This window comes from Saimiri boliviensis, chromosome 17 (assembly GCF_048565385.1).
Source record: "Saimiri boliviensis isolate mSaiBol1 chromosome 17, mSaiBol1.pri, whole genome shotgun sequence".
Lineage (NCBI taxonomy): Eukaryota > Metazoa > Chordata > Mammalia > Primates > Cebidae > Saimiri > Saimiri boliviensis.
In genome coordinates, this window is record NC_133465.1 from 69,669,511 (window position 1) to 69,692,028 (window position 22,518).

The 22,518-nt window shown below is 52.3% G+C and overlaps 1 protein-coding gene across 5 annotated transcripts in view; it reads left to right on the forward strand.

Moving 5' to 3' along the window:
* Positions 1 to 708: 708 nt before the first annotated feature.
* CARD14 (caspase recruitment domain family member 14) overlaps positions 709 to 22,518 on the forward strand; it is a 41,802-nt gene continuing 19,992 nt past the window's right edge. For 4 of the 5 annotated variants that reach the window (XM_074389034.1, XM_039476188.2, XM_074389036.1 and 1 more), the window contains exons 1-6: positions 709 to 808; positions 8,725 to 8,983; positions 15,210 to 15,440; positions 16,729 to 16,866; positions 17,796 to 18,121; positions 22,270 to 22,437. In XM_074389034.1, coding sequence (XP_074245135.1) covers positions 15,230 to 15,440; positions 16,729 to 16,866; positions 17,796 to 18,121; positions 22,270 to 22,437 — 843 coding nt within the window. In that variant the 5' untranslated portion in view covers positions 709 to 808; positions 8,725 to 8,983; positions 15,210 to 15,229. The remainder of the gene's footprint in view (positions 809 to 8,724; positions 8,984 to 15,209; positions 15,441 to 16,728; positions 16,867 to 17,795; positions 18,122 to 22,269; positions 22,438 to 22,518) is intronic. The other variant, XM_074389035.1, reaches the window with a different exon arrangement.

Below are 22,518 nucleotides of genomic sequence, written 5' to 3' on the forward strand. Positions count from 1 at the left end.
AAGGCTTTCCGGCTGTGTGTCTGGAGTAGGTGAAAGAGAAAAGGTCAGCAAGGACTTGATAAGCAGAGCCTTGTAGTCACACTGAGGACTCCAGGACCTATACCCCAAAGGGAATGATGTGACCGGACTCATGCTTGAGCAGGACTTCTCTGTCTGCTGTGTTGAGCGCTGGTGACGGGCCATGGGAAGTAGTTAGGGGCCGCTGCAGAGGTCCCACTGGGCCGTGACGAGGGCATCGCCACGCGGGGGTGAGAATCAGTCCGATTCTAGACACGTCTCAATGTGGAGGACCAAGACTGTCATCTAAATCTAAACGATAGTTACGAAATGTTGACTGGAGATGGATCCTTGGGATTATTTAGATACTTCCCATAATTGATCATGAGAACCAAGAAGGGCCTTAGAATTCATCCTAATCTTCCTAGGATTTTCCCAAGGGTAGAAATGATGAAGAACTGGTGACCGTTCACAAAGGAGAGGGGAGTCCCCCGCCCCCGACCCTGAAGCCCTCCCCTCAGTCACTGCCTTCTGTGGGTCGACCAGATGCATGGACTGTTCTCGGCCGTCCCTGTGGTTCTTACATCAATGCCCAGCTGCTGGAATGTACTGGTGCTTCGGCGGCTCACAGGAGCCCCATATAAGGCACTGCTTCTGTGGGATGTGCCTGTCAAACCCGCTCGTCCGCTGCCATTCAGTTCAGCCAGATACTGGGCCACATTCAGTCATCACTTCCCTGGGACGGGAAGGCAAGCACACGCACTCCATCCAGCAGAGAGCAGGTCAGCCTACCGGGGCTCCGGCGACACAGGTTTGCTGGGGCCTGGGAGTGGCGGGGGGGGGCTTCTTTCTCTTCAGGAGTGGAGGTGCTGCTTGGTGTGTGGACTAGAAAGCAGAAAACGGCTTGTCTGTGTTGCTGGGTCAATCACTGGAACATTCTCTGACTGCTGAGTCCTGCCTTAAAACCGCGCCGGTCGTGCTGGATGAAAGGGATCCTCTGTTCTGTACTCTGATCTCCTCACTCTTGCCGCAGGATCGAGGACAGGGAAGAAGGTGTCTAAGTTCAGAACAAAGTGGGCAAGACCAGCTGCCTGCTGTTGGTAGCAGGGGCACAGCCAGTCTGTCATGGCATTGGGGGGCTGGGGTGAGCTGTGTCCCCTCCTCCTGCTCTTGTGACCATCCGCCCCCCCATGGGGTGTGTACGTGTGTGTGTGTGTGTGTGTGTGTGTGTGTGTGTGTGTGTACATGTGCCTTCTTCCATACTTCCATACATCCCTGGCAAGGGAAGAGACTGACCCTTGAGTTAGGAGGAGGTCGTTGACCTGGGAGAGGTCAAATAAAGAGAACCCGTATCTTAGATGCTGGAGATTGTATGATCTTATTAGACTCTTCTAGAATTGCTGTACAGTTAGATATGGAATTTAGAATTAGAGATATCTAGGCTCCCGTTCCCCTTTCCCTTCCCCTTCAGAAGAAGTCTCGCTCTGTCACCCAGGCTGGAGTGCAGTGGCGCAATCTCGGCTCACTGCAACCTCTGCCTCCCAGGTTCAAGTGATTCTCCTACCTCAGTCTCCCGAGTAGCTGGGACTACAGGTGCATCCTGACTTTTTAAATTTTTAGTAAAGCCAGGGTTTTGCCTTGTTGGCCAGGCTGGTCTCAAACTCCTGGTGATCTGCCCAACTTGGTATCCCAAAGTGCAGGGATTATAGGCATGAGCCATCTCACCTGAAAGGCATGAGCCACAGCGCCTGGCGTCTTTTCTTTCTTTCTTTTTCTTTTCTTTTCTTTTTTTTTTTTCTTTTCTTTTTTTTTTTTTTTTGAGACAGGGTCTTGCTCTGTCACCCAGGCTGGAGGGCAGTGGCACAATCATAGCTCATTGCAGCCTCCAACTCTTCAGCTCAAGCAATCCTCCTGCCTTGGACTCCCAAAGTGCCGGATTACAGGCTTGAGCCACCGTGCCCAGCCCAAAGGGGTTTTCTTTCCCCTGTTAGGACTAATCCCTATTTACAATGGGACAAGTTATAAAGAAACTCCTACAGTTGCTAACTGCCATTCGGGTCTACTGTAAGTTGCTTCACTGCAACTGCAGAAGGGACTAGTGACTTCTACTTAGCTCCACCCACTGATGCTCAAAGCCCAGTGAGGCTCTGGGGGGCTCCGGAGCCTGAGGGACAGCTGGCTGGGTCAGGTGGCCAGGGTCTGGAGAGTCCTGCAGAGCCTCTGTCCTCGGGCTGGTGAAGCAGCCTTGGCTTGAGCTGCCCTGGCTTTCTGAGTTCACTCTGATGGGAGGACGCAGCACCTCAGACCTTCCAAAGGAGTCCTGGGAGGCTCGGGCACGTCCAGGGTGCAGGGGAAGTCCCACTAGAGGACCCTCTCAGAGGTAGCTGTTGCCACCTGGACCCAACCCTGGGAAGGCAGCCGAGGCACCTGTAGTCCTGGGCCAGCCACCAGTCCTGGTCCTCAGGATATCCTCAGAGACCTGGCCATCTGGAACTCCCAGAGTTTCAGCTGCAAGCTGGAGATGTGGCCTCTTGGCAACTCGATATACTAAAATACCGGAGAGCGTGCCAGGGTGCCATTTGTTAGAACAAACATTATACTTCCATGAGCCCTAGTTTTGGGGTAATTGGCTCTTTGGCACCCACTTCATCACAGGGCCACTGACCACAAAGAAAGGCCTTGGATGCCACCATTTAGGGACACCTGTATTTTCCATCTGCTTTGGAACCTCTAGGCTCAGGATCAATGCCTATTGAAGCAGATGTTTCATGAGAGTTTTGGGGGCAAATACAGAGGTTTTAGGAAGATGCTCCACTCTCCTTCACTAAGTGGAAAGCTGAGAAGTCCTGCCCTGAGGATGAGAAACAGTTACCTTCCTGACTGATGCAGCCTGGACCAGCCAAGTCTTCCATTTTCCCCGCTTCAGCCAGTGCCTGTCATCCCCTGGGCTCCCACCCTCTCCTTGTGCTACGTTCATCGGGCTGAGGGGAGCAGGAGAGGAGACTTTTCTGCCGGTGTCCCCACTGCAGCTGGGGGAGCTCGACTCAGCATGCCTTCGCCTCCCTCCCTGCGATGGTGGGCCCCTAAACAAGTCCGTACTGATAGAGAAAGGCAGCACCATTGATTAGGACAAGAGGCGCACAGGACTGTCCCCGACAGTCTGGGACCCCAGCATTCTTTGACTAACACTTTTAAGATGAGGCCCATTTCCTTCTATGTTTGATCAGTTGGATTAATTTCATTGTTTTCTTTTCTTTCTTTTTCTTTTTCTGGAAATGGAGTCTCACTCTGTCACCTAAGCTGGAGTGCAGTGATGCGATCTCGGCTCCCCACAACCTCCGCCTCCTGGGTTCAAGCAATTCTCCTGCCTCAGCCTTCCGAGTAGCTGGGATTACAAGCATGCACCATCACACCTGGCCAATTTTTGCAGTTTTTTAGTAGAGATGGGGTTTCACCATGTTGGCCAGGCTGGTCTTAATCTCCTGACCTCGTGATCCGCCCACATCAGCCTCCCAAAGTGCTGGGATTACAGGCGTGAGCCACCGCGCCTGACAATTTTATTGTTTTCTAAAATAATGACTTTATGGTTTTTATTGAACCCATACTTGCTTATTCTAAATAGATTTCTTTTTTTTTTTTTTTGAGATGGAGTCTTACTGTGTCTCCTAGACTGGAGTGCAGTGGAGCAATCTCGGCTCACCGCAACCTCCACTTCCTAGGTTCAAACCATTCTCCTGCCTCAGCCTCCTGAGTAGCTGAATCTGCAGGGGAGTGCCACCGTAACTGGCTCATTTTTGTATTTTTAGTAGTAATGGGGTTTCACCATTTTGTTCAGGCTGGTCTCGAACTCTGATCTCCAGTGATCTGCCTGCCTTGGCCTCTGAAAGTGCTGGGATTGCAGGCGTGAGCCACTGTGCCCAGGCTAGACAGATTTCTTAACAATCTACCACCATGAATAACAAGCGTCAGCACTGGTGCGGAGTGTTCCAGAATCCCCCTGCTCTCTGCTTCTCCCTCTCTCCCCCGCCCCTTTTCTCTCTCTCATGTGCAGGCAGACACACACACACACACACACACACACACACACACACGTGTGTAGTGACAAGACAGACCGATGGGTGGATTGAATGAATGGATGGGTGGGCACATGGATTGAGGGACTCCCAAAGATATACTAACATTGTTCTATAAAAATGGGATCGGCCGGGCGTGGTGGCTCACGCCTGTAATCCCAGCACTTTGGGAGGCTGAGGCAGGTGGATCATGAGGTGGAGAGATCGAGACCATCCTGGTCAACATGGTGAAACCCTGTCTCTACTAAAAATTAAAAAATTAGCTGGGCATGGTGGCGCGTGCCTGTAATCCCAGATGCTCAGGAGGCTGAGGCAGGAGAATTGCCTGAACCCAGGAGGTGGAGGTTGCGGTGAGCCGAGATCATGCCGTTGCACTCCAGCCTGGGTAACAAGAGTGAAACTCCGTCTCAAAAAAAAAAAAAAAAAAAAATGAGATCATAGTTTACATGCTTTAAATGCAAACTTTTAATTTGACTTATAGTTTAGTTCAGCTCAGATGTTGCTGTCAAAAGTTTTTTTTGTTGTTGTTATTTTTATTTTTTACCTACTACTCCTTGAGGAGCTGGGCTAACTATAGGCAGTGCATCAAGATTTGACAAAAAATATTTTTTTAATTGTTAGTAAAGGAATGCTGAATGTAGTAGAACAGTCTCACAATGACAAGAGTATTCGTTCCTAAAAACCCCCGAGATTCAGGTAAGAGATTACAAAATCCTTGATAAATTAGTGATGTTATATAAAATCAACGTGTGCTGGATTTGACCACTCACACCTGTAGTTACTGCACTCAGGTGGACAGAGGTGAGAGGAGCGCTTGAGTCCAGGAGTTTGAAACCAGCCTGGCCAACATAGGGAGATGCTGTTCTCCACAAAACAGAAAATAAAAATAAAATCAGCATTTTATTTATTCATATACTTATGTATTTATTTGAGATGGAGTCTCACTCTGTCTCCCTGGCTGGAGTGCAGTGGCGTGATCTCCAGTCACTGCAACCTCTGCCTCCTGGGTTCAAGTGATTCTCCTACCTCAGCCTCCCAAGTAGTTGGGATTACAGGCATGCACCACCACGTCTGGCTAATTTTGTATTTTTAATAAAGACAGGGTTTTGCCATGTTGGCCAGGCTGGTCTCAAACTCCTGACCTCAGGTGATTCACTTGCCTCGGCCTCCCAAAGTGCTGGGATTACAGGCATGAGCCATCTCACCTGGCCTACTTTTATTTTAGATAGCACAGGGTCATGCAGGATAAAGTGATACCTTCCCTCCCCCTTCCCCCTGCCCCAATTTCTACTGCTTGCATTATTTCTTAGGGTGAAGAATCTTCTTATTTGTCTGGAAGTCTCTGTTCCCACTGTAGTTTCATCCCAGATGTGTGACTAAAGAAATCCAGTGGTCAGCCTGCAGTGAGCAGGACAGCTGGGCCTGGGCTCTGTCCCGGCTCAGCCCAGCCCCTCCCCACCCCTGCTGAGGAGTCCCAGTGAAGTTGGAGGGCGCTTTGGGGCATTTTCCCTGACTTCCGTAGGCTTGTTTCTCTTCAGCTGCCCAAACAGTAGAGGGATGGTCAGGCCCCCTCTTCCTGCGGTCTGTCCCTAAGGGTTGTGCTGGCACCTGTGCCTTCAGTGGCCCTTGGCACCACTCCTTTGGTTTTAGGTCTTGTCTGCCATTGTTCCCTTTTTACCTCTTTTTATTTTTATTTTTATTTTTTTGAGAGAGGGTCTCACTCTGTCACCCAGCAGGCTGGAGTGCAATGATGCAATTTCATTTCACTGCAACCTCTGCCTCTTGGGCTCAAGTGATCCTCCCACCTCAGCCTCCCAAGTAGCTTGGGACCCAGGCTCACGCCACTATGCCCGGCTAATTTTTGTATTTCTTGTAGAGACAGTGTTTTGCCATGTTGCCCAGGCTGGTCTCGAACTCCTGGACTCAAGCAGTCTGCCTGCCTCAGTCTCCCAAAGTGCTGGGAATTATAGGAGTGAGGCACTGTGCCCGGCCTGCCATTTTTCACTTTGTGGCAGAAAAGTTGTTTTTCTTTCCTCATGTGATTGCTGTTTTATTCACTTTTTTTTTTTTTTTTTTTTAACTTTTAAAAAAGCAACATGTGGTTCATTTCGCCAGGAGCTGTGGAGGGAGGAGGCACAGGAGGCTGCAGTGATCCTGGGTTGGTTTGACCCACAGACTTTGGGCTTGATGTGATGGGGCAGCTGCGCCCACGTGGTTGTTATATCTAAGAAGGGGTGAGGGGAACCCCAGATGCCTCTGCAGGAGCCAGAGACATTCCTAGAGGGTCACAGGGTCAGCTGAGGTGAACAGAAATTCTGGAATGAGGAAGCCAGGGGGGTGGAAAGGGGGAGGCTGGCCTGGGAATGCCTGGAGCACAATTCCTGCTCGACGCCACCTGGCAGAGAACAGCAGCTGGCAGGAGAGGAACACACTTGTGGTGGGGGCGCCCGGGGGAGCTGGGAGGGGGGCCCAGCCTAGGTTGAAAGTGAGGAGAAAGGAAAGAGGATGCCAGTGTCCCATGCACTGTGGCCTGCCAGCCCTGGCCCTGGGGTGGCAGGGGCAGAACTGGTCACTGCAGGGACCACCTCAGCCCACCCTCCTGCTTCCTGGTAGGGAGTGGGACCACAGAGGGAAGCAGGAAGCAGGGTGCGGTCACCAGCAGCCCTGAGATCATTTTTTTTTTTTTTTTTTTTTTTTTTTATGAGACGGAGTTTCCCTCTTGTTACCCAGGCTGGAATGCAATGGCGCGATCTCGGCTCACCGCAACCTCCGCCTCCCGGGTTCAGGCAATTCTCCTGCCTCAGCCTCCTGAGCATCTGGGATTACAGGCACGCGCCACCACGCCCAGCTAATGTTTTGTATCTTTAGTAGAGACGGGGTTTCACCATGTTGACCAGGATGGTCTCGATCTCTTGGCCTCGTGAGCCACCCGCCTCGGCCTCCCAAAGTGCTGGGATTACAGGCTTGAGCCACCGCGCCCGGCCGCGATCTTTTTTTTTTTTTAGAGACGGGATCCTCCTACCTCGGTCTTCCAAGTTACAGGTGTGAGTCACTGCACCAAGCCTGGATTTTTTATTTTTTTATTTTTTTTTAACTACTTGGCTGAGGTATAACTCACGGCCAGCACAGTGGTTCACACCTGTAATCCTAGCACTTTTCGGGGCTGAGGTGGGAGGATCGCTTGAACCTAGGAGTTTGACACCAACCCAGGCAATATAGCGAGACCCTATCTCTACCAAAATAATAATAATAATAATAATAATAATAGTAATGAGCCTGGCGTGGTGGCATGCACCTGTAGTCCCAGATATTCAGGAGATGGGTGGGCAATTTCCACATCCCCTTGCTCTGCACACTTTCCTCTGGCTGCCATCATAAATGACCACACGCTGGGTGGCCTGAACCAGCAGAAATGTACTTGCTCACGGTTCTGGAGGCCAGGAGTCCACACTCCGGGGTGTGCAGGGCCACAGCCTCTGTGAAGGCTCAGGGAGGGCCTGCTTCATGCCTTTGCCGAGTTTCTAGTGTCGCTGCTCACCCCTGTCATGCCGTCTCTCCCTCCACCAGCACAGGGTGATCATGGAGTGTCTGGGGCCCTTCTCCTGCTGCTGCTTTTTTTTTTTTTTTTTTTTTTTTTGAGACAGGGTCTTGCTCCGTCGTCCAGGCTGGAGTGCCCTGTCTCAGCTCTGCAACCTCTGGCTCCCACGTTCAAGCCATCGTCCCACCTCAGCCTCCTGAGTAGCTGCGACTACCGGTGTACCCGCCACACCTGACTAATCAAAACAAAAACAACACAGCCTGGCCAACATGGTGAAACCGTGTCTCTGCTAAAAATACAAAAGTCAGCCGGGCAGCATGGTGGTGCGCACCTGTGATCCCAAAGACTCCGGGGGCTGAGGCAGGAGACTCGCTCGAACCTGGGAGGCAGAGGTTACAGTGAGCGGAGATCCCACCATTGCACTCCAGCCTGGGCAATAAGAGCAAGACTCCATCTCAAGACAAACAAACAAACAAAAAACTTTTTAGCAGAGACAAAGTGTCACCGTGTTGCCCAGGCTGGTCTCAAACTCCTGAGCTCAGGCAGTCTGCCCGCCTCCACCTTTCAAAGTGCTGGAATTATAGGTGCAGGCCACCGCACCCCGCCCTTCTCTTGGTACAAGGGCGCCCTTCCCTGGATTAGGGTCCACCCAAATGACTTCAACTTGATCACATTGGCAGAGACCTATTCCCAGATGAGGCCCTATTCACAGGTACTGGGGATCAAGACGTCAGCATTCTTTTGCGGGGGCCACAGTCAGTGACACCCTGACTCACAAGCCTCAATCACCTGCTTGTTCCCAGTGAGAAACAGGCTGAGATGAGAGGGAGGAGGCAGCGCTGCCCTCCTGGCCACTGCGGTTCTGCCTTCCGGGCAAGGAGACTTGGCAGAAGGCTGTGAGTGGCCTGGCTCTGTGGGGAGCCCCTGAGCGCCCCTGGACGCTTTGGATAACCACTACGCCTGTCAGCTCTCCTTGGTAGTCTAGGGTTCAAAGCCCAGGTCCATTCCAGACGTCTGCTTCTAGTGCTAAGAAAGCATCTGTAGTTACTGGGAAAACCACAGGGATCAAAGGTCGTCGAGTTCTTTCCCGGATCTGAGTTTGACTTCTCTTCCCAGCCGCTTGCAGGTGTTGTGGGTGAACTTTGAGTTTTGGAGCAGGTCACGTAGCTTGAAATCACCGTCAATTCACCTGGCACTGCTTTGGCTTCAGGCTCTTCCTTCTGCCCAGCTCCCTCCCACCCAGCAGCACGCAGAGAAACGGGAAGAGAAACGAGGCAGCTGCAGCCGGCACCGCGCTGGGCCTTGGAGACGCCACAGGCACAGCAGACCCCACCCCGCTGCACAGAGCTCCCTGAAAGCGAGTCTGAGCCCCGCGGTGAGTACTCTCAGGGACCTGGCTCCTTGGATGGCTTGTGGCGCAGCTACTGCACCCAGGACTCTCCCAACCATCACTTTCTATTTTTTATTGTTTTTTAAATTAAAAAATTTTTTTAATTTTTTTTTTTTTATTTTTGAGACGGAGTCTTGCTCTGTCACCCAGGCTGGAGTGCAATGACACGATCTCAGCTTACTGCAACCTCTGCCTCCTGGGTTCAAGAAATTCTCCTGCCTCAGCTTCTCAAGTAGCTGGGATTACAGGCACCTGCCACCACACCTGGCTAATTTTTGTATTTTCGGTAGAGACAGGGCTTCTTCATGTTTGTTGGTCAGGCTGGTCTCAAACTCCTGATCTTGGGTAATCCACCTGTGTCAGCCCCCCAGAGTGCTGGGATTACAGGTGTGAGCCACCACGGCGGGCTTATTTTCCATTTTTTAGATGACAGATGTTGATGTGCTCTGGCTTTCAAGTATTTTTAGCATACAGACCCCTCCAAGAGGTGCCTTCTCCAGTGGTCCAGCCTCTCATTCCAAATGAAAAGAATGAAGTGACAGGAATTCATGGGGCTGTGAGGAAACGACCCCACCTGTGCCCTAGAAATTCACGAAGGCGGTGGCTGCAGCTCTGTGAGCAGTGGAGAAAAATACAGCACAACCGAATGTCCTCCCACAGGAGCGTGAGAAGTCCACTGTGGTTATTCATGTCATTGGATCCAGTGAGCAGGTTCAAGGAGTTGCATGTATCAGTATGAAAAACCAGGCCGGGCACGGTGGCTCAAGCCTGTAATCCCAGCACTTTGGGAGGCCGAGGCGGGTGGAACACGAGGCCGAGAGATCGAGACCATCCTGGTCAACATGGTGAAACCCCGTCTCTACTAAAAATACAAAACAGGCCGGGCGCGGTGGCTCAAGCCTGTAATCCCAGCACTTTGGGAGGCCGAGGCGGGTGGATCACGAGGTCGAGAGATCGAGACCATCCTGGTCAACATGGTGAAACCCCGTCTCTACTAAAAGTGCAAAAAATTAGCTGGGCATGGTGGCGCGTGCCTGTAATCCCAGCTACTCAGGAGGCTGAGGCAGGAGAATTGCCTGAGCCCAGGAGGCGGAGGTTGCGGTGAGCCGAGATCGCGCCATTGCACTCCAGCCTGGGTAACAAGGGCGAAACTCCATCTCAAAAAAAAAAAAAAAAAAAATACAAAACATTAGCTGGGCATGGTGGCGCGTGCCTGTAATCCCAGCTAGTCAGGAGGCTGAGGCAGGAGAATTGCCTGAACCCAGGAGGCGGAGGTTGCGGTGAGCCATTGCACTCCAGCCTGGGTAACAAAGAGTGAAACTCCGTCTCAAAAAAAAAAAAGAAAGAAAGAAAAACCGCAGACTCAGCACTGCCTTGCGCAGAATGATGCAGTTTCTGTGAAGTTCCAGTTAGCGCTGACAGTACTGTTGATGTAAAGGTGATGTCTGCATGAAGTATCATGCGAAAATACTACAAACTGTTTATACACACTTCCATTTGTAGGAAATGATTTTTAAACTATCATTTTTAGGCTGGGCTGCAATCCCAGCACTTTCAGAGGCTAAGGTAGACAGATCACGGCAGCCCAGGAGTTCGAGACCAGACTGGGCAACGGAGGGAAATTCCATCTCTACAAAAATTTGAAAATAAGCCAGGCATGGTGGCGCACACCTGCGGTCTGAGTTACTTGAGAGGCTGAGGTGGGAGGATTGCTTGGGCCTGGGAGCTCAAAGCTGCAATGAGCCATGATCACGCCCCTGCACTCCAGCCTGGGCAACAGAGCAAGACCCTGCCTCAAAAAAAAAAAAATCATTTTAAAATTATTTTTAAAATACCTGGCCTGAGAGGGAGGGAAAAGGGACTGAAGAGAACCAAGAGGTGCCATCTGCTGTCCTTTCCTTAAAAACAAACCTGAAGTCCAAAATGTCAAGATGGTTGAGTTCGCACAGTGGGTATGTTGATGTTTGCTACATCATTTGCAGTACTTCTTTCTATGCTGGAAACAGTGCACAGTTTTAAAACATTTTTAAATGATTTAGATGGATTCGTGGGCTAATGACTTTGTGTTGATGCCAGGAAGGGAGAAGGGCTCAGGCAGGGGCCCGGCGGGGGACACAGCTCACCTCCAAAGCTAGGGTGCCCGGGCGTGTTCTGGGACGGGAGGCTGGGCAGGTGAGCCTGAGGACCTCCAATAGCTCTTAGAGTCTGCACTGGCCAGTATGTCCCCTGAAGAGCAGGCGTTCAGGCTCGAGTTGTGACGCGCTTCATGTGCTCTGTCCAGACAGGCCTGGGCTTCGGACATCAGCCCTGGTGGCGGCCCCAGGTCAGCTGTAGCTCAGTCCTTTCGGGGACCTTTGTAACCCCACATACCCCCAGCCAAGCCATGCTGGCCATTACTACCCTTCAGTGTCTTCTGCAAGGTGCTTGCACCCAGGGTCATTCCCCAGCACATTTCCCTCACGTGGGGTCCTCTATAGAGTCCTCTGTATCAGTGTCCAGGGCGGCTGCAAACAAGGGACCACCTGCTGGCCAGCTGAAAACAATGGGGATTTTTTTTTTTTTTTTTTTTTTTTTGAGACAGAGTCTCGCTCTGTTGCCCAGGCTGGAGTGCAGTGGCTCACTGCAACCTCCACCTGCCAGGTTTAAGGAATTCTCCTGCCTCAACTTCCCAAGTAGCTGGGATTACAGGCAAGCACCGCCACACCTGGCTAATTTTTGTATTTTTAGTAGAGACGGGGTTTCACCATGCTGGCCAGACTCGTCTCGAGCTCCTGATCTCGTCATCCGCCCACCCCAGCCTCCCAAAATGCTGCGATTACAGACGTGAACCACCATGCCTGGTCCTTTTTCTTCTTTTTTAGACAGAGTATTCCTCTGTCACTCAGGCCGATGTGCAGTAGCATGATCTTGGCTCTAGAGAAGCCGACAGTCTTGCTTCTAATGAAAGTTACCTTTTGGCCAGGCGCGGTGGCTCACGCCTGTAATCCAAGCACTTTGGAGGCCAAGGCGGGTGGATCACCTGAGGTCAGGAGTTCAAGACCAGCCTGACTAACATGGTGAAACCCTGTCTTTAAAGATAAATAAATAAATAAATAAATAAATGATTTTTAAAAATAAAAAAACAAAAAACAAGAAAATCACTTTTCATGAAGAACATATAAAGGAGTATTTCCAAAGTGCAGCACCCCTACTATTATTTATTTGTTTGTTTGTTGGGACAGGGTCCCCCTCTGTCACCCGGGCTGGAGTGCAGTGGCATAGTCTCGGCTCACCGCGACCTCTGCCTCCCGGGCTCAAGGGATCCTCTTGCTCGGCTTCCTGAATAACTGGGATTTCTGGCTAATGTTTGTATTTGTAGTAGAGACAGGGTTTCATCCCGTTAGCCGGGCTGGTCCCAAACTCCTACGCTCAAGTAGTCCTTCCCTCTCGGCCTCCCAAAGTGCTGGGGTTACAGGTGTGAGCCACTACACCTAGTCTACTACAATTATTTTAGATGAAATTTCTAAAAAAAAAAAAAAAAAAAGTATTTACTTCAGTTTTTTAGGAGAAGCTGTAACTGACACAAGGTATGAATTAGTGACTTAATTGTTTAGGGTCGGGTAGAGCAGATGGGGCCATGGGCGCTCAATCTTACACAGAGGGAGAAACCAGAATGGCAAAGACTGTCAAGGGCATTCCAACACCGCCGAAGCAAGGGGTGTCCTATAGAGTGGACAGGAGTTCTTTCGGGCTTCCAGATCAGTTTGCAAACTGAGGACGACTTCCCCGAACCGTTTGTGTACTAAGCGTCCATTCTGTGCCTTGCCTCCTCTGCATAGCGGCCCTGTGCCCCTTCCCCTGCTGCTGCAGCCCAGACTCAGAGTCCTGGGGAGGTGCTCTTGCCTGGGCATGACAGCCACCAGAAAGGACGGAGAATGTCAGCCCACTTTGGCTTCTGACCGGAAAGCAGGGTCCACCAGGGGCATTACCTCCATACTAAAAAATAGCAGGTGTCCACCACAGCAAGGAAGAGCAGCGTCCTTTGCCCGCAGACATCGTTGTTGCAAAACTGCTCCCTGACCCTAATTCCCACCTGCCTGTTTCCTGGTTCCCAAGTAGACCGTGGGCACTGCCTCTGGCTACTGGGTTGTTGGACCTAGTGTCCAAACCCTTGGGTTTATCTTAGAGCAGTTTCTCAACCTTTTATTCATCATTACCCCCTGAGGAGCTTTTTAGACACCTTTTCCCTAATTGCCCGCTCATGAAATATTAATATCATAGACATACCATCTGTCAGTGCTTTATACATAGAAGAGCAAGAATTTTCACCCCGTGGAGGCTGTTTCACCCCCGCCGAGAATGTAGGTTCTAGATGCATGAGAGAAGTGGTCTGGTTTTTGTTTGTTTGTTTTTTTGAGACAGAGTCTCGCTCTGTCGCCCAGGCTGGAGTGCAGTGGTGTGATCTCAGCTCATTGCAACCTCCACCTCCTGGGTTCAAGCAATTCTCCTGTCTCAGCCTCTCAAGTAGCTGGGACTACAGTCGCACACCACCATGCCTGGCTGATTTTTGTATTTTCAATAGAGACAGGGTTTTACCATATTGATCAGGCTGGTCTCGAACTCCTGACCTCACATGATCCACTCACCTCTGCCTCCCAAATTGCTGGGATTATAGGCATGAGCCACCATGCCTGGCCAGTGATCTGCTTTTTAATGTCACCTTCATTGGGTAAATCAATTCCCCAAGCCAGGAGCAGCTTCCTGTGTTGTAAAGGCAAATTGCAAATGAGTCTGCCAAAACCAGATGAAGCCCATTTCTTCTTGCCCTGCTCCAGGGAGAGGAATTGCTCTGACACCCTTAAGATGAAGATCCCCCTCCACCTCCCATCCTGCTAGCCATAGACACCGGGCTGGGGCAGGAAGCAGAGTGTAGACGCTTCATCTTGGCTAGATTCATCATCTCCTTCTCCACCAGCCGTGTGGGGAGAGAGGGTTTGAATGGAAAATCCTCCCTTTCCCCGGAAGCCATTTGGTTAATTTTGTTGCTGGTAAAAGGGTTTTTTTTGTTTTGTTTTGAGACAGAATCCCACTCTGTCTCCCAGGCTGGAGTGCAGTGGCACCATCTCGGCTCACTGCAGCCTCTTCCTTCCAGGTTCAAGCCATTCTCCTGTCTCACCCTCCCAAGTTGCTGGGACTACAGGCACATGGCACCACGCTCGGCTAATTTTTTTGTATTTTTCGTAGAGGTGGGATTTCACCATATTGCTCAGGCTGGTCTCCTGACCTCATGTGATCCACCCGCCTTGGCCTCCTAAAGCGCTGGGATTACAGGCAGGAACGACTGCACCTGGAAAAAGGGGTCTTGATCTAGACCCCAAGAGAGAATTCTTGGATCTCTCACAGGGAAGAATTCAAGGAGAGTGGCAGAATGCAGTGAGAAGAGAGGGCTTATTGAAAGCCGCCCAGTTACAGAGGAAGGCATCCTCAGAAAGCAAGAGGAGGAACCCACCGGTGTTGTTTGAAACTCTTCTGATGTAGGGATCTTGTCTGCGTAAAAGCTGGGTTATGTCCACGCGTGGGTAGACAGACAGCACAACAACATTTAGTACTTTGCTGACTTAAAGTTACCCCTGACCAGGCGCAGTGGCTCGCACCTGTAATCCCAACACTTCGGGAGGCCAAGGTGGCCGATGACTTGAGCCCAGCGTTCAAAACCAGCCTGGGCAACAAAGCAAGACACCATCTCTACAAAAAATGCAAAAATTAGCTGGGCATGGTGGCCCATTCTTGTAGTCCCAGCTACTCAGGAGGCTGAAGCCGGAGGATCTCTTGAGCCCGGGGCAGTCAAGGCTTAGAAAGAGCTGTGATGGTGCCATGGCACTCCAGCCTGGGCAACAGAGAGAGACCCTGTCTCAAAAGAAAAAATAGAAAGTTGCCTATTTCGTTTCAGGGTGTAAGTACATCAAAGCATGAGTATAATCATCTTAAAAGCACATCGTGTCCTGTGATGTTGGAGTGTCTGGACATTTTGTCGTTGTGGGAGTTTGTCTTTGCAAGCGTTACTCAGCTTCTTCCTCTGCCTAAGCATCTCAGGACCGTGGGTTCTGACCAGCAAAGAGTGTGTGTGTGCCTTGCTCATTTTTCGACGGAGTTGATTTTAAAATGGTGTCACCCCGGCTCTCTGGAGCTCCTGCTTCCCTGACGATTCCACCCCCGTGGCTGCCCCTCCTAGGGTTCTCCCCGAGCCCAGCCATGGGGGAGCTGTGCCGCAAGGACTCCACGCTCACGGCGCTGGACGAGGAGACGCTGTGGGAGATGATGGAGAACCACCGTCACAGGATCGTGCGCTGCGTCTGCCCCAGCCGCCTCACGCCCTACCTGCGCCAGGCCAAGGTGCTGTGCCAGCTGGACGAGGAGGAAGTGCTTCACAGTCCCCAGCTCACCAACAGTGCCATGCGGGCCGGTGAGCACAGCTCCCTCTTCCCGCCTCTCCCAGCTCCCCGCGGGCCCAGGTGTTCCTTGTTGCACCCTGCACGGCTCCACTGTCTGCCTCTGTCTTCGGGGGTCTCTTCTGGTCCTGTCTCTTATAAAAACACTTACTGTTGCATTTAGGGTCCACGGGATAACCAGAATGATCTTAGCTTGCGATCATTAAGTTACATCTGCACAGACCTCTTCCCAAACAACGTCACCTGGATAGCTTCCCCAGGAGGACCTGCCTTTTAAGGGGAACCGCCATTCACACCACTGCAGATGTCTTTGAGGTCCATTCCGATGGTCCGACTAGCCGTGTTTATTCATTTAAAAATGAGGATGCTAACGGCTTTACCCTGTGAGGTTGTTAGAGGAAGCACAGGAGTTAGTGTTTATACGATACTCACTGCAAAGCTGGGCCCGTAGAAAACAGGCAGTGTGTGGCAGCTGTCAACATGATAATGTTAGTGCATGTTGGTATATAAGTCCCAAACACAGGAGGGATCAGTCCACGCTCGTCATTCTAGCTGAGAGACGGTCTCTGGGCCCTGGGTGTGGAAGGCCCCAAGGCTCCCTGCAACCTGTCCCCTGCAGCCCTGGGGCCGCTCTGCTGCTTTCTGCACAGCTCCGAGGCTGACGGCACTGTGGTGGGACTCCGCGTCTGCACCAGCCACCGGCTTGCCAGGGCGGGGCTGCAAGCAGGGACCACGTCCTCACCTCGCACCCTGCACGTGCCAGAGCACTTGGGTTGCAGGAGTTGTTCCGTAAATGCCAGCTTTGCCCTCCTCAAGCCTGACTGAGGTCATGTGGGTAAAGGGAGCAGTGAGGCCTCATCCCACCCCGCAGATCCCCGAAAACTGCTTTTTTTTTTTTTTTTTTTTTTTTTTTTTGAGACGGAGTTTCGCTGTTGTTACCCAGGCTGGAGTGCAATGGCACAATCTCGGCTCACTGCAACCTCCGCCTCCCAGGTTCAGGCAATTCTCCTGCCTCAGCCTCCTGAGTAGCTGGGATTACAGGCACGTGCCACCATGCCCAGCTAATTTTCTTGGATTTTTTAGTAGAGCCGGAGTTTCACCATGTTGACCAGGATGGTCTCGATCTCTTGACCTTGTGATCCACCCGTCTCGGCCTCTCAAAGTGCTGGGATTACAGGCTTGAGCCACCGCTTTTACCTCCCGATTCTTAGAAGTGTAGGGGGCCCCAGGCTCCACCCCCGTGGGGAAGCCAGCCGGGAGCCCAGCCCCCTTGGTAGCTGACAGACGGTTCTGCCTCCCAAGGGCACTTGCTGGATTTGCTGAAGACTCGAGGGAAGAATGGGGCCATCGCCTTCCTGGAGAGCCTGAAGTTCCACAACCCTGACGTCTACACCCTGGTCACTGGGCTGCAGCCTGCTGTTGACTTCAGCAACTTTAGCGGTGAGAGCTCCGACTTTGTCCGGATCGCAGGTGCTTCCCAGGAACCTCGGGCTCCTGGTAACCCCAGGTGCCCCACTCACCTGCCACGGGGCCCTTCTCCCGCTTTCCTCCCGGCTGCCGTCTCTGTCCTGGCCCCAGCACTCTGACGGTGAGGAGCCCCTCTGCTGTATTGAGGGTGGGTAGGATAAGGCACCCCTGGGCCTGGACTCTAAAGCGTCGTTCCTTAATTACCCAGCGCCAACAGGAGACACCCCGACGGGCGCGGTAGGGAGAACCTGCCTTCCAGAGACAAGCAAAGGGCAAGGGAGTGTCTCCTGGAGCCTGCCTTTAACCTTGCAGCTTTGCTGGAGGGGCCAGGACAGCCAGCCCCCGGAGGGTACAGTGCCGCAGAGCCTTCTGGGCACTTGCTCACCTTTTTCCTTAATGGAGTAGTTCTAGGCTTCCTGGGAGGAGCTATAGAAAGATTTAAGGTATTCAAAGGAGCAGGACTCACATGACCCAAAACAGTAGAGAATAGACCATTTCCCTGTGCTCCCACCCAGTATGTATTTCTGTTCTTTAGAGTTCTATTATGTGAATCCATAGTCTTTCTTAGGTTTTTCTTGGGATAACTTGAAGATGAGTTAGCAATGAGGGCATCTCAGCTACCAAAGAGAGTCATTAAATCTAAACAGTGGGGTCTCATGGGGAAGGTCAGAGTGGGTAACCCTTCTGCCAAAATCAGGAGTCAGGCTGTTTACTCAACCAAAAGACCAAGTCTGCTGGAGGCCCAGGAGCTTTTAAGGAGACCAGCAGGTTAAAGCTGGGGGCCTGCTGGGGAGTCTGGGCAAGCCTATGGGGGAATGGGGGCAGTGCCTCGGCCCATCTGCCCACCTGTGCACCTGCCCACCTGCCACCTGCCCACCTGCCACCTACCCACCTGCCCACAGGTCTCATGGAGACATCCAAGCTGACTGAGTGCCTGGCTGGGGCCATCGGCAGCCTGCAGGAGGAGCTGAACCAGGAGAAGGGGCAGAAGGAGGTGCTGCTGCGGCATTGCCAGCAGCTGCAGGAGCGCCTGGGCCTTGCCGAGACCCGGGCCGAGGACCTGCACCAGCTGGAGACTGACCACAGCCGCATGAAGCGTGAGGTCAGCGCCCACTTCCATGAGGTGCTGAGGCTGAAGGACGAGATGCTCAGCCTGTCGCTGCACTACAGCAACGCGCTGCAGGAGAAGGAGCTGGCCGCCTCGCGCTGCCGCAGCCTGCAGGAGGAGGTAGGGACACCCCGCGCTCCAGCGGGCCCCTGCTGCTGTCCGCCTGCCCCCGGGCCTTTGCACTGGCCGGTTCATCTGCCTGGAACTCCCTTCACCTCTTCCTTGTCTAACACTTCTCTGCCCCCAGAGCCTTGGCTGAGACCCCCGGGGGGCTGATCCTTCCCTCCCCAGGAGGCCGCCCAGGCCCCTCTGTGTAGCCTACCTGGTGGGAGGCATGCCTTGTCCGGTAGCTGCCCATGGCCTGGCTGGCTTGTCTGTGAACTGCCCATCCTGCTGCTCCTGGGGAGGTCTGGACACTCCGGGCTCCGTATTTGTAGACCCACCTACGTCCCACTGCCCGGCTGTGGCCGTGACACAGGATATGGCTCTCTGCCAACCTCCTTTGTCCTTTTCAGCTGGTCCTGGACTCACTGGGGAGGGCAGGAGGGTTATCAAGCTAGGCCTCCGAAACCCAATGTGTTTCTCTCATTTTTCTTTGGGGATGAGGATCTGACCGATTTGTAAGGGTTCTCAAAATATTGAGCATGTGCACTCCTTGTCATGTTGGCATTTGCTTGTGACCTTTATTAGTAGTAGTAGTATTTTTAATGTTTTAGAGGCAGTGTCTCACTCTGAGACCGAGGCTGGAGGACAGTGGTGCAGTTATAGCTCATCACAGCCTCAAACTCCTGGGCTCAAGTGATCCACCTGCCTCAGCCTCCTGAGTAGCTGCGACTACAGACTGTGCCACCACACCCAGCTAATTTTTAAAAAAAAGGTTTTTTTTTTAGGGATTGGGGGTCTCACTATGTTGCCCAGTCTGGTCTCGAACTCTTGGGCTCAAGTGATCCTCCCACCTTGGCCTCCCAAAGTACTGGGATTACAGGCATGAGCTGCTGTGCTGGCCAGTGTTCTGCCTTTAATAATGGTATTTGTTTTTGTTTTTTTTGTTTTTTTTGTTTTTTTTTTTTTGTGTGTTTTTTTTTTTACTTCTTATTTAGAAATTATTTCCAACTTATTTTTTAAATAACACAAATAAAATTAGTACAAAGAAGCCGGTTGCAGTGGCTCACGCCAGTAATCCCAGCACTTTGGGAAGGCAAGGTGGGTGGATCACGAGGTCAGGAGTTCGAGACCAGCCTAGCCAATATGGTGAAACCCCATCTCTACTAAACATGCAAAAATTAGCCAGGTGTGGTGGTGCGCACCTGTAGTCCCAGCTACTCGAGAGGCTGAACCTGGGAGGCGGAGGTTGCCGTGAGCTGAGACGGCGCCACTGCACTGCAGCATGGGCGACAGAGCAAGACTCTGTCTCAAAAAAAGAAAGAAAGAAAGAAAGAAAAATAGAGCAAGGCATGCCCACCTACCCTTGCTTTATTATTCGTACTTTTACCCTGGCGTGGCCCTTTACCCCCACCACACCCTTCAGTGTCTGTTTGCTGAAAATAAGCACATTCTACTAGATAGCCACAGTGCAGTTCTCAGCTTCAGTCTTTTTCGTACGTTTTGATCCCATCTGCCTGTGTTCGGTTTTAGCATTTGTCCCAGTGAGTCCTTCACAGCCCTGCGTTCCGCTGCTGCTCCCTGTCGCCCCCTTCCATCGGGAGCATGTCACAGCCTCTCTTTGCCTATTACGAGGTGGGTCTCTTTGAAGACCCCACCCCTTCCCTTTGGTGATAGACTGGGTCTCATTTGGGGTTGGTCTTCTGTTTCCCCACCAGCAGACAGAAGTTATGTTTCTTTGGCAGGGACCCTGCCCAGGGGGTGCTGGCCCGACTCAGGGCCTCCCGCAAGGGCTCTCGAGGTCCCGTCGCCCCTTGCAGGGGAGGTCACCGTCCACCACTTGTCAAGCTTTCTCTGCTGTAGAATCACCCGGATTCTCTACCGTAGAATGGCTGTTTCTTTCCTTCCCTGCAACTGATAAGCACCTTGGGTGTCGGGCGCGGATCAGCAAGCGCCTGCTCCTGGCGGACAGTTCCCGGGACGTAGCTGTGGCGACTCTGGCTGGAGCTGGCCGCCTGGCGGCTGTGAATGACAACCATGCTCGTTTCTCACTTGGCTGCTGCCCGCGGCCTCTGCCTTCCCTTCTCCCATGGCTGAATCTGCTCTTGGTGCAGTTCGTGGGTTCCCACTCTGCAGGGGTCTGGCCTATCAATGTCCTTAATGACTTTGGAGCTCAGATTGACCCAGTTGTGACCAATGGAGCCCTTCAACCAGCTCCGTGTCCTGAGACAGGCCCCTTGTTTTTGGAGCACCAACTTCTCTTCTGACCTCACAAGATATTCCAGGATCATCTTGTACCTGGCCTGCCCCAAATCCAGGCTCAGCCCATTCTCTGAGGGCCCTGCTTCCTTTTATTTTTATATTTCTATTTTTATTTTTTTGGTTTGTTTCTTTGAAACAAAGTCTCACTCTGCCATCCAAGCTGGAGTATAGTGGCACCATCTCAGCTCACTGCGACCTCCGTCTTCCGGTTCAAGCAGTTCTCCTGCCCCAGCCTCCCGAGCAGCTGAGATTACAGGCACGCATCACCATCCCTGGCTAATTTTTTGTATTTTTAGTAGAGACCGCGTTTTTCCATGTTGGCCAGGCTGGTCTCGAACTCCTGAGCTCATGATCTGCCCGCCTCAGCCTTCCACATTGTTGGGATTACAGGTGTGAGCCACCATGCCCGGCCTCCTGCCTCCTTTTAGAGAACAAGACCTGGGCGTAGGTGTGCCCATCACTCCTGGGGTGTCTTTGCTTCTCACCCCTTTCAGGGGACAGAGCTAGGAAACACACATGTATGGAAATATACATACACACAAATACTCATGTGCATGCAGGTATACATGTAGCACATGTGCATACTTCAGAAGTCATGAGTTCTCACACGTACCTCTCATTCCAACCCACGCCCCACGGCTGCTTCTTGCCTTGTCCCGTTCCGTACGTGTGTGCTGCTTCCCCAGTGGGAACCCTGCTCCCGGCATCCCCAGCACCTCAGGCCTGCAGGACATCTCGTCATTTCAGAATCACTCTGCCCATACCACCGCCATTAACAGGCACGCTAGGACGCGTTCCGGATTCGTCTGTCATTCGCCTCCCACCACCCACCCTTGCTCATGGCTGAGGGCTGGTAATCCAACACTGTGTCCGTGACTCACTGAAGCTTCACTCTCTCTGTCCGTGTCTCTGTCTGTCTCTCTTCGTTGCGGTTATAGCATCTGCTGGAAATAGAATTCGGTTTATTTGTTCCGGTTCACTTCCAGTCCCACGTTTTCCCGTTCTCTTCCAGTTCGGACTTAATTTTACTTTTTGAATGTGTAGACTGTGAGAGGCCCAGCCCAGCTGGCCCACTGCAGGGACTGGGTAATTGCGAACTGAGAATGTGCCAACCCGGCGTCTGGAGGGAAAGGTCCAGGTAGAAAGGTTCTTGTTGGCTACAGGCCAGGGGTGAGTGCCGGCATCCACCCCGCCCTGCAGACTTCCCAGTCTTGCTTTACGGGGAAAGAGCCGTCTCCCCAGGGCTGCCACACCCAGGACCGGAAGAGTCCAGGCCCATTGCTTGAGCTCCAAGTTTCTCTTGAGCTGTTGTCCAGAGGAAGGAGGCCAGCAGGACCTGGCTGGATAGTTTCTGGAAGGCCAGGGCCCTGCACACAGATTGCCAATCAGCACAGGGACTTTGCTGTCCGAATAGCCCCGGTCCCATGTTCCCAGGCACCTCTACCCCTGCCGGACCTGACTTTCCTCTCTCTTACTTCTTACCGATTTCCATGAATCCACATTCCCTTTATTGATGTATTGGCAGAATACGGACGAGCAGGGAAGTCAGGGAGCATGCTGGCCGTCACTACTGGCTGCTCAGCTGTGGAGACCCAGAGTTGGTTATCAAGGCCCCTTGGTCTATTCCTAGGATCCTAACCCCTGACGTAGTTCAGCCACTGCGCCTCATCTATCAAATAGAGCTGAAAGCCCTCTGTCCTCCCAGCCCCAAATGAATATTTGGGACCATTCATTAGGTAAACCCTTTCATGGGTTTTTCAGTCTCAGGGCGGAAAGCACCCCACCCCCCCCCCCCGAGCGTGAAAAGCGTCATCACTAGGAGGAAGGGTGAGAAACCCACCCGGCTCCTGGTCTGGGGGAGAAGCTGTTTTCACCGGTCTTCCTGGCACCTTCTCCCTGCACAGCTGTACCTACTGAAGCAGGAGCTGCAGCGAGTCAACATGGTTTCCTCCTGCGAGCTGGAATTGCAGGAGCGATCCCTGAGGATGGCCAGTGACCTGGAGTCCGGGGACGAGGAGCTGAACCGCCTGAAGGAGGAGAACGAGAAACTGCGCTCGCTGACTTTCAGCCTGGTAAGTTCCGGCCCCCGCAGCAGAGAGCAGCCTCCACCCTGGGTGCTTGATCCCCAGACTGTGGGGTTTCTGACAGGTGGT